This window comes from Dermacentor variabilis, chromosome 4 (assembly GCF_050947875.1).
Source record: "Dermacentor variabilis isolate Ectoservices chromosome 4, ASM5094787v1, whole genome shotgun sequence".
NCBI lineage: Eukaryota > Metazoa > Arthropoda > Arachnida > Ixodida > Ixodidae > Dermacentor > Dermacentor variabilis.
In genome coordinates, this window is record NC_134571.1 from 220,245,249 (window position 1) to 220,257,361 (window position 12,113).

At 42.5% G+C, this 12,113-nt stretch overlaps 1 protein-coding gene across 1 annotated transcript in view; it reads right to left on the reverse strand.

The window, feature by feature from the left end:
- Positions 1-323: 323 nt before the first annotated feature.
- The window catches only part of LOC142578521 (uncharacterized), a 226,168-nt gene continuing 214,378 nt past the window's right edge, over positions 324-12,113 (reverse strand). The window contains exons 10-11 of the mRNA XM_075687899.1: positions 1,578-1,623; positions 324-331 (exon numbers count right to left, since the gene is read on the reverse strand). Coding sequence (XP_075544014.1) covers positions 324-331; positions 1,578-1,623 — 54 coding nt within the window. The remainder of the gene's footprint in view (positions 332-1,577; positions 1,624-12,113) is intronic.

Genomic DNA, 12,113 nt, shown 5'->3' on the forward strand with positions numbered 1-12,113 from the left:
ATCTCCACGAGTCATTTGCTAGGTTTCGCACTTGGTGCAGCACTTGACAAATGAACATTAACTTTGATAAAACCGTCCTTATGTTTTTCTGTAAAAAGATCTTCTCGTTTTCATTACTCCTTGAAAAACCGTGCTGTGTGTAGCGTACCTAGGTATAAGTATATCGGTGTCGTTTTTACGCATAACATGTCATGGTCTATTCACATTGATTCCAATTGTAGTAAAGTACTCAAAAATATAGGTAACCTACGTCGTACACTATCCAACTCTCGAAAAGATATTAATTTACAGTTATATAAATCGCTAATCCGTCCTGTTGTTGACTACGCATCTGCAGTGTGAGATAAAGTGTGCGAGATAAAGCAGTGTGAGATAAAGAGGCTAGTAACAATTTACAAAAAAGCTGTAGGACTTATATGTCACCGTTACGGTCGGGACTTTTCAACCTCTTCTGCACTTCGTTCCTTGAATTTAACTTCGCTCTATTCACGTCACCGCATAGCAACGTTAGATTTCCTGCACATCATGCTAAATTTTTCTGTTAGACTTTCAAAAAACAACTATACTAACCTCGCGCCAGAGTCATCGACGAGACGACATCACAAGTTGAACTTGATGCCTGCTTTGCATGCACTAATATCTTAAAATTTAGCTTTTTTCCTCGTTCCATAAAAGACTGGAATTCCTTAACTGGGGCTATTCGGTCGCGCTCACCCCGAAGTGTTGTATATGCCATCTACTAAGATGGACTAGTCCTAGCACATCACTCTCATCTTTCTATCGTACTTTTCTGTCTATGGTTTTTCTCTGTTAATCCACTCCTGCTAAAGCGCTTATTGCGCTGCAGTACGTAAAAATTAATAAATAAAATAAATATTTCCGCCATATGAGCAAAAACCTTGGCTGTTAGTCAGCGCTTTGTAATGTTTCCTTCTTCATTCCCTCTTACGATTTCCACATTGAAAATGATTTTTCCTTGTCTAAAATTTTTGAAAGCTCGTTTATCGCCAGCGAACAAGGACATAAGGGAGATGACACCGCAATGCGCTTGTCCCTTGTGTCCTCGTTCGCTGGCGCCAAATATGATTACAAAGTCAGTTTACCAACACACCCAACAAATGGCAATGCTAAAGTTTTGTTACCAAGAGGGCGTAATTGTTCTCAATAATATTTTTGCCACGCACCTTGAGCGCCTTTAGCTATATATTCTGGTCGAAAGAATCTCTGTGAAAGTAAAATGCAATTAATAATATACTGGATTGGAAATTTAAGACTCAATTACCGGAATGGTTTCGTCAGCATTTCTATGTAGCATTTGCTATGTAAACGTACATCACTTTTCGACTATTCGGGTGTCATTTGTTAGCGTAGCATTCTTGAGTTGGGCGTCAAGCTTTCTTACCACAAGGGTTATCATTTTATTAGGTAGGGGCACTTGGAAGAGTCATTACACAATAGTATGCAAAAACGGGAAGAACAGTGCGTAAGTAGTGCCCGGCAGAACTTGCTTCAAAGACAAATGAAAATAATAATGACACAGACATAATGAGAGAAAATAGAAGATAATTTTAACTCGCCTTTAATTTCGAAGTCACCTTTCACATGTCTCTTGGCCCTTGTGATCTGGAAAGGCATATAATAGGAGTGTAAAAGAGAGAGAAGGAAGGGAGGGAAAGCAGGGAGGCTCAACAGACTGAGTCTAGTTTACTGGCCTACACGCGGGGAGCAATAGGAGAGTGAGTTGAAGCACAACGCAGCGCAATAGAGTTTTTGGGTGCAGTAACCTACAATGCAAAAAATCTATATTTGTGCACATGAAAATATTTAACGGCGCTCGTGTGTAACGAAGGCTGCGTAGTGTTAATTTTGCGATATTGATATACTTCCTAATTCAAACTCTGGACTACAAACATTTCCATATATTGGAGTTAGCCTCGGTTCAATAAAAAGCGGAAATAGTACAAATGCAAGATTTCTTGCGGAAAGAATTGTGTATTGTTCCCTCTACAAGGTAACATGAACATCAGAGATATTATGTGCATGTGGGAGAGATCATATGTGGCCACTCAATATTCAGCAGTGATTTTTCTCTGAAGTATTGTAATCTTATGTCGAACGATTCATTATTACTCAATAAAGCCTACACAGGAAAAAGGCACTGTTCTCCTTAGCAAAATTTGCGGAAACTTATAAGTACTTTATTTGGCAGGCATTTACATTATTTCATTGAGTTTTCCTTACATATGGTGTGAAATGTGTCTTCGACATTGCTGACGACAAGCTTTATGTGGCCAACAAGTTCTGCCAGCCTTGAAAAATATCGTATTGATAAGTTAGGTAAATAGGATAAAGAAGATGCAGTTTCGCCATAAAGGCGAAGCATCGTATGCAAAAGCAAATTAGTGGACAGCTATACGAAATTAGGATAGTAGTTTTATTGGCCGTATGAACTTGTAAATATAGTCACACTAACTAAATTAACAAGCCTGGTGTCACGTGCGCAAAACCAACATGAACACATCTAACTCGATGACCACGGAAACTCGCTGTCAAAACGCTGCAGTGAGGTAACGAGGCAACAACAGCAAGCGTATTGAACTTCGCGCGGCCGCTCGCATCAACACGAACTACGTCACGAAAACACAGCGCAGCGCAGACTCCGTCTCCAGCGCAAAGGCGTTCAATATACAGCGGCCCGGGCCGCTTGGAGTAAAACGCGCTCCCTTCCCTAGCCTCCCCGCAAAGCGTTGCACCCGACGGAAGGCACTGCACATCCACCCCACTTTCCGCTGCTGCGTGCGCGAGGTGGAGCCGCGAACACCGGCTCACCCTCGCACGCTTTCGCTCGCACATGCTGCATACGGGCAACGATTGTCTCGCCCTTGGACTTTACACGGAATTTCACGGTGACGCCAACGCCGACAGCAAAAATGCGCCTGGAGGGTCCATATTCCTGCTGCCGCAATAATAATTAGTACAAACGACATTGTACGAAAAAGTTGTACGAAACCTGAGCGTGTCTGTCAGCGCCAGGAAGCCGCCCGACAAGAATCGATACGAGAGTCCGGCCGGGCATGCGATACCTATCGACAGTTACGTAACCACTTGTCGCACCGCTGACCCTGAGACGGCCGCCGAGTACGCACACACTATTTCGCGTTGCGGCGCTTTTGTGCGTGCCATTGCTATAACGGTGAGCAGCTCTGTAGTGGCACTATGGCAGGCATTGTCTGTGCGATTAAAACTAAAGGCGCCGACTAAACTGCATGACTTTAATTTTCAAGCAGCAAGCAGTTCATTCGCAGTGATATCTAATTTCAAGCCTTCATTCTGTGTCATTGGGACGACCGTTGGACGTACCGTGGCCCAGCGCGGACGCAATGACGCTGCGTCGTCGTAGCGCCTCAGCGAGAGAGGCCGCGGGCGAATGTGTCTCCGGAATAAGATCCGCACCCGCCGCCCGTGTGTGGGTCAGAGGAGCCACGACTGGTTACATACACTGTCGACAGGCTTCGCATACCCAGCCGCACTCTTCTTTAGGTTCCAGTTGCTGCACTGACAACCACGTGGGCCGCTCTGTCCTGCGTTTGGGTACAGACATACCAGACGGACGGCAGTTACTTGTGTGCATTTTACTAAGCCTAGTATGACATTGACAAATCCATATTAAGGATGAAACGCTTTTAGCTCCCGTTGTCGGTGGCATTCAAAGGACATTAAGCCAAAAACCATAGTCGTTATGCGGACACTCAAATGAGAACATCCTGGCTATAGCGGCGAGAACAAAACGAAATCTTCCAGGCAACCAGTCAAAACTTTAAAAAATGCGGTCTCCAGCCCCCAACGTTTTTTGCATAACCGCATTACATACGCTAGTGACTACTCAAGTTACAAAAAATATTATTTCCGAGTTATTCTTAATGTTTGTTCACAACATGACTCAAGCTGTAGCTTCCACTGCGCTGAAGTTTTATATGTGATTTCCAATACCGACTATACACTTCATTGTCATTCTTTGACGCTGAGACAGTCGCCTGCGCTCTGTTGAACCCCAGTGGTCCATGAGTTCCGAGACGCGGGTTTTGCGTTGCCTGAGAAATGGCGCCACACTGCGTGGCGCCTCCTTTAGGCGGTTTTTTTCTTCTAGCTGAGCAGTGCGCTCTGTCAATTTGGCGTCTTTCGCTGCCTCTCGGGCCGCCTTCAGCCGGTCTTCTTGTTCTAGCTGGGCAGCGTCCATAAGGGCCAGTGCACAGTATGGCGTGGTGCGGCGTGTTGCGGCGTGCTGTGCTGGGATGCGCCGTTGCGAACATGCACTACACCCAATTGTGGCTAGTATCATCTACAACCAACCTGCTTTGCCGGTTCCGATTTCATCCTTACATCTACTCTCCATTGTGGGAGGGCCTCCAATATTTAATTACCGTGTCAAGGCAGTCAAAAGACTTCCTGTTTCCAAGTATGACTGCGTGGAAAAGTAACCATGCATGAAATAGCCAGATCTCTGTGTATACTCCTCTCGGCTATAGTCGCATAAGTTTTACTTCTTCATCCCACGAGACCACAACATGTACGATGCTAATTTGCTGGTCTAATAAATCTACTTCACTCTAAGAAAAAAAGAAAACGGGCCTGAAGTGAGCCATACCAACTTGAACATCTTTTTCTTCGCTAAGACCCTTTTTTGCGTGAGTACAGTCACAAAATAATGGCCAACCCTCCTGCATGAGTCATTTGACTCCCAATGGCTTGTCGAGAGCCGCTGCGAAAGATCGCGACCGCTTTATGACTCGAGATTAGTCTTGGCGAAACAAAGATTAGAATGAAGAAGTACCAGATAATTTACTTTGCTCCAAACTTGCTTCTGGCTTAGGCAGACCCTCGGGGCTTATGTACTGGCTGTAATGCAGTGTTTCACTCTTTCGTCCTTGTCATGTTTTGTAATGACCGCTAATTCTAAATGTCGATTTTTTTACCATGTCTATTTTCTCATTGCTGGTTTCCTGTGTTAAGGAAGACCTGGATTTGTCACACTTGATTTTGACCGCAAGTAAATCTTTAAAAAAAAGATTGGCTGCTAAACACAGCACAGCCACGAGATAACTTCAGTAGACCCACTCAACAGTGCCGATTGTAAATGTTGTTCCGCGACGTAAAATGAAATGTTGGCGGTTTACGTGCCAAAAATCAACATCTTATTATGAGGCGCATGATAATGGAAAACTGAAGATTAATTTTCAGCAGCTTTGGTTCTTTAACGTGCACGGAATTCTCAGTAAACGATCATTTTTGCTTTCTGGTCTTTTTGGAATGCGTGATGAAGAGCGCGAAAAGAGGGAACCGAACGGTTCAGATGCCTCTTCCTTTAACACGTCTCCGAAACTTGGAAATTGCATCTGTTCACCTTAGATTCGCACCCATCGGAGATTACCTCCAAGACAGGGCGAGAGCGGCACCAGACTCTGTTATAGCAGCAGCTAGAGGAGGAGAAGCGTGCTACACCAACGCCTCCCTTCCCCCGGCAAAATGATCCAAAGCCGAAGCTGTCAAAAATACGGCGCCATTTTGCAATTGCGCTGCATCATGCGCGAGCAAGTTGTTCAATGGTTCTTAACACGCTGCGTTAGGGGCGACTGCAAAAGGACGGTACGGCAAGTTGCAGCAGGAACTTCGTTCCGTGGTATGTGAATGCGACTACAAGGACCTCCAGCAGCAGCGTGTCGCTGATTTCGTCTTTGCTGACATCGAGCAAGCGCAGCTCGCCAGACCGTGACAATCATTCGAAGTGTTGCAGTTTTCACTGCGTCTTTCATTGTGATGTGAAAGATCGTAACGGACATAGATGGCCAGATGCATACAAAAGCCTACTAGTGGGCAGTGAGCTGTGCCGTTTTTGCCGTAACGTATAAGGCGAGCTTATCAGCTTTTTTCGCTTTTACAAAAGGCGCGTTTGGCTTTGTGGTTTGGCTAAATTTTGCGCGACGTTTCTCTTGGCCGTTAACAGACGTTTCCTAGGCACGCGCGCGGGCCCATGCGAAAAGACTACTGGCAGACGGGGGCCTCGGGAGACCATCTGAAACTACAACAAAGCTGCGCTGCCAGGAGAAACACCGCTCTTACCGATCCTAGTGACGAGCGGCCTGTCACATTCAAAGATCCGCAGAATAAGAAGTACAGCGTGACTTCAAGTCTAGAGTAAGTAGTAGCACCAGTGCGACATTCGGTGCCGAACGCAGGTCGTGAAAAACATTGAAGACAGCTAGTGTATATTGAAGATTCGCTAGTGCTTCATGCATATTGCCGAAAATAACAAAATCATTACAATGTTGTGTGGAGTGTCAGACGATGTGGAACCACAAGGATTTTCATAGCGGACAGCCGGCTTCATGCACAAACAGAAGAGTCACAACGCTTTAAACGCTGAAACAAACAAAATTTATTCTGTATTCGTCTGCAAGGCAGAAACACATTAGCTAACAATGTAATCCGATATTTAATGCATTATTTTTCATGTAGCCTCTATTTTCACTGCTGTTACTATTTAAAAGCATGCATTTGCTGCAACATTTATATGGTAAAACTTGGTAGGCTTACAGAACCTGGATGTGTTCTGTAGTGAATTTTTAATATTAGTACTGGATTCTTTATTTTCTGTCCTGTGGTTTATAGAAAAAGGGTACTTTCATTTGTATTTCTATGTTAGCGCTTACATTTGGCAGGCAGAAATGAGTTCATTGCAAAGTGGTTCCTCCCAGTGAGCGGGATATGAACCCAAGTTAATTCTGTCCTGGCTATTATAATATGCGAATAACAATATCAAGGTGGTAGCCCACATAAAGAAGTCAATTTTTAGCACGAGACCAATTTTTTGCTTCTGGTGTCTTCTGTATGCCCAAGCAATCAAGAAAATGTAGCAACAAAAACTATTCTCCTACCATCATTATTTCTGGAGTTACAGTACGTTGTCCATACCACGACCTCGTATTCCAAAACCGAAACCAAAACCAGATTGCATGGGTTCAGAAAGTAAGTGTTTTTTGTCAATATTATTATTATTCAAATTACTAAGCTTTATTATTATTGAAAGCTTAATTGATGTCGTAAAACATACTATTGCGTTTGTAATTATTTTTAACTCTAGAAACGGACTCAAGGGGGACAAACGACACTCGTCGCATTGCTCGTAGAATATCTGTTTTGTTTACCTTGGCGGCTACATCACGCTTCGTTTCGCGAACTTCCAAAGTGCTAGTACAACTAAGGCAGTGTGTTTGCACCATCTAGACCACATTCCGACCAGCATGATGAAATTCAGAGTACGCAAAAAAAGGAAGCGCAAGTTTGCTGGAAATCAACACACGCCGAAGAGGCTGTACAGAAGGGTAGAAGCAGTCGGCCAAGGGAAGTATGTGCACAAAGGAGGGCTTCCAAACGACGTGCTTAACGAAGTGAAAATAGTGTACAATGACTTGCGTTCAGATGAAATTCTGATGAAGTGTCTGCATGGAAAGACTCAAAATTCAAATTAGTGCTGCAACGGTCTGATATGGCAGCGGGCTCCCAAGGATGTCTATCCAGTCTTGCCTACACTATTGTTTGCCTTGAATGTTGTTGTGGCACACTTTATTAATGGCAGTGTTAACACCCCGGAAGTCCTCAGGAAGGCTGGTATCGGACCAGGGTACTACGCGACAAAGCTTGCATCACCAGATATCAGCATCGCATCCAGAATGCTCAGCGCAAGTCAACTGACCGGACAAAACAGGCCAGGGAGAAAATACGAGCAGCTACACGAGATAAAGGAGACACTAATGCATCTCGCGAGGAACCCAGCTATGAACCTGGTCCATTTGAGGTCTCTATACGGTATTCTGCACATGTTTCGCTAGGTCTGAGTACTTTGTCTACGTTTTTTTTTTTCAAAACAAGATTTCTCTCCAGCCCATGGGACAGAAACTTCCATAACCTTTTTCCGGGTGCGTATGTTGAACTGAAATTTTAGTTGCACATTTCCAACATATACACCTCTGCAATTAACCACAATAAATGAAATGATGCAATACTTTGGAATTCAGAGCTCATATTGCAAAGCGGTTGAGTAAAAATTGCCAATTCCCTTTTTTTATTTTTTTTACATAACCTCATTATTTTTTATCGTATAATATTTATTCTGGTCGACTGCATAGTCCCAACCATTAACTACAGAAATGCCAAAGTTTTACTCAATTAAGCCTTTCATTAGTAAGTTATCACGGCTCGCGTGACTACCACTTTTAGCCCATTTTCCGAAAAAAAAGTTACCTGCCAAAAAATAAACACACAATATTTTCCGCTGTAAACAATTGGGTAACGTAAGGAAACCGTGCTTATACTGAAGAAAAAGTTATATCAACCCTAACTCAGTTTAAAAAAAAACTTTTTTTAGTGGCCTACCACCTTAAGTAAATAAAGCTTAAGTTAGCCTAATCGCTGTAGGATAATTTGTTGTAAAAGTAGAAGGCCATTTATAATTTTACTGCTTCCACCCAGAAATACCTTTTTTCTTGAACCAGAAAACTCTGACAGCCTTGAATAAAATATAATTAAGTGGGGTGTATTCTACAAATTTAATAAAAAAATTTCTGTCATGTATAAGAGATTACATTATCCCGTCCTTCTCTACTGCTGTTCTAGTGCCTATTCTTGAGCACTAGAGCCAGAGGAAGTAGCCATGTTATCCAACATATTATGGGTGAGACAAATCATAGCAGGCACTTTGGCATATCTACATAGCAGTATCATACTATTTGTTGCAATTTTTGTGTCCTCATTCCTGCCTTCGCTGAAATTCGCCTGAAGTATTTCGTGAAATGAACATTTGTCCTATATTGAAGGGCCTCCGATTCTTCAAAAAAAAAAATCCCAAGTGGTCGAGCGCCAGGTTGGGGCAGTTGGGATGGAATATCATACTTAAAGACGTGGGGCAAACGGACGGCCACGTTGTATACACTTGACAATGTTTTAAGCTGAAATTATTGATCCACAGAAGAAAAACTGACAAGCATTCCATCCTATAAGCAGTTGCTCATGCTTATTTCCACTTTTTGCACATTTACTTATGTTGAGTTTGGTGTCCTGTGTCTGTTTTCATTATCTGCTATTTGTAGCTCGTAAGCTTCATATTTGTCCTATGGCGAAGAATACTTTGGGGCTTATAGATATGAACGTATTTTTATTTAAATTGCTTTGAAATTTTGCCCAAGCCATGCCACACACTCGGGCCAAGCCTTTTGCGAACGATGCATAACGAGGCTCGGTGCATGAATATCAGATGCTTCCATAGATCAAGGAAACCTGCTGTGCAACCAGCTTGCAAGCTTTGGTGACCCCTGTATATGTTTCCCCTATTTCGCAGATGTGTCTCGGCTGTCATTTATCCAAACAGCATTACCAGCTGTGGCCACTTATCAAACCATAAGCGAATACTTGGTCTGCTAAAGATTTGAAAGTACTGGCATTCGTAGAGTTTCTTATGTAGATTTCAGGTATGCTATTGGCGTTTGTGTAGCTCCTATATTGTTAGTTATGTCCTACAGAGGGGCAAAATATGTTCGCGGATACTTGCTCGTGTTAAAAATTTTCACAAAAAGCATCGTGCTGCACCTTATTTAGTTCAGGTTCGATCGCAAAGTGTTGATATCTATCCAAACAGCTTGTGCAGTTACTGGAACTATGTAATACAATTCCGGTAGTTTCAATAATATTGAGGGATACTGCTATTTCCAGTAGATATCAGCCTTCTACATATATTGAAAAGTATGTATGCGAATTTTGATTAATATAGGACAAGAATAAATGCACAAGGTTATTCTCATGGGAGTGTCCAAAAAATATTGAAGTGCACCACTCTATACTTGCATAGTTCCACTAATTTTACGTTCTGTTTGGATATATATCGGCACTTTGCAGCAAAGCGAGACCTAAGTTAATTGCAGCACAGTGCTTTTTCTGAAAGTTTAACAAACAGGAATGTGCACTCAAAAAGCACTATACACCTTGCCGTTGTGTAGAGCATAACTCAAGAAATGTAGCAGCTAAACCAAAATCAATTACATTTCAAAAATCTGCTTGAAGAGTTCTCTCATTTGTTTAATTTTCAGACCTGTAGTACAAATTATTAAAGGAAATTTCATGTAGCGTCTCCCCTTAACTCAAGATTTATTAAACAAAACAGGTCCCTTGCTATATTGACCTTCAACATAGCTACACAATGTTGAAGATAAGTGCTTTTGCGAGAGCGACTCTAGGCTGTCTTCCCATGGGCTGCTGTTAAAAACTGAATTTTCCTGCATTCGGCAGAAGTGCAATACCAACATTTTTGTTAATGTGCCATTGGTAGTGGGACACTACCATGAAAAAAAGAGAGTTGGTCACTTGGTCCGATACTTAGATTTTAACTCCATGTCCTGGTTTTCTGTATTGTAGTGAATGTTTAAACGGTGACTTCCTCTACATATCGAACATAGCTGATCGAACATAGCTGCTTCAAGACAATGCGACAATTTGCGCTAGAAGAATTTATCGCAGTCGCAGGCATCAAAATTACAGTAATCAAGAATTTTTTCTTTGTACTAAATCATAGACTAGCACCAGTTCTGAGATGCACATCCCGAAAAGCAAAGATGGAATAGATTTCTGTTCCACACAGAATTGTCCCACAGGGATTACAAAAGGCTTTGTGGCAAAGTAAAATCTGAATCAGCAAAGGATGCTTTACCAAGTATGGGGCTAAAAATTTCAGGGCTTCCACTCAGGACTGCGACAAATTAATCATACGTTCTCACTGACTAGCTTCAATAACGAAATGTTAGCAGTCTGCTGAAATTATTAGAACTTCAATTATTTTGATCTTCTTTAAGAATACATTGCCAATTATCATGTGTTTCTAATCTCTGTCACTTTTGTAATCATTTGCCAATTACTTTTTCAGCCTACAATTCTGGGTAATGGAGATATCAATCTGAGAAAGAACAAGTACATTGTATTTAATGATAAAAGTACTACTACTAGGTTGACTATGCAGTCAACCTTCTAGGCCCTCCAGTGTTTATAGAAACACTTTCTGTATATGTGTCAAACCATAGGGAGGCCTTACGTAGGTCAGTCAGGCTTACTAAGCTTGAAATCAAAACAAGGAATATCGCAAGAATTTCATATGAGTGACATGCAAATGTGGCATCTTGTGCAACTTATTCATGTATTTACTGAAGGCCAACTACAGCTTTACTTTCTCTTTGTGCCTTTTCGGTCTTTATGAACCACCTGTATTGTTTATTGTTACAACTGCCCTAAGTGCCGGTAAAGCTTAATTGTTCCCTGTTCTGCTTTCTTCCTTGTCCTCATGATTCATGAACTATCTTCGTCCGAACAGAATACTGCGACAAATTAATCATACGTTCTCACTGACTAGCTTCAATACCTGTGCTACACCTGTGCTACATATTTTACGAGTGTGTTTGCTTTATGGCAAATTTTCTATTATTTCTTTTTGTAACCGGCCAAATCGTCGGTGTTAGCTATTATAGCTAGTTTCAAAAATATATTTATATCAACGTAAATGTTTGGTGTAAATAATGCTGTACTTTTTTAGGTGCTGAGCACTTTAGGGGCCCGGAATGTCATCCCTGCAATATCGTTGGGCGTCACGCACCCAGGCTGATACGGAAACTAGTCAAGAAAGCGCACTACAGCCTCTCTGAGTAGACCCTACGAACAAAGGGTCGGTTTTCCCGCCACGCACGCCGAACAGTTGGCACGGATCGAGCGAAAGCGGGCGCCTGCTCGCGAAAGACAGCGACGCCGGAGGGCCGATTCGTCTGTGCGACAACGCGAAGCAGAAGCCAAGCGTCAACGAAGAGAGGAAAATCCCCAGCTTCGTCAGGTAACAGTCAAGGCTCAACAACACCGAAGGAAAGCGAATCCTACGGTTAAAGCTCAGGAAGCTCAAGCGAAACGGCAGCAAAGGCAAGCTAACCCTAATTTGGTTAAAGGTCAAATGCAAGCTGTACGCAAACGTAGGCAAGTGAATTACCAACTTCAAGTGCAGCAGGCTCAAGCTAAACGACAGAAAAGGCAAG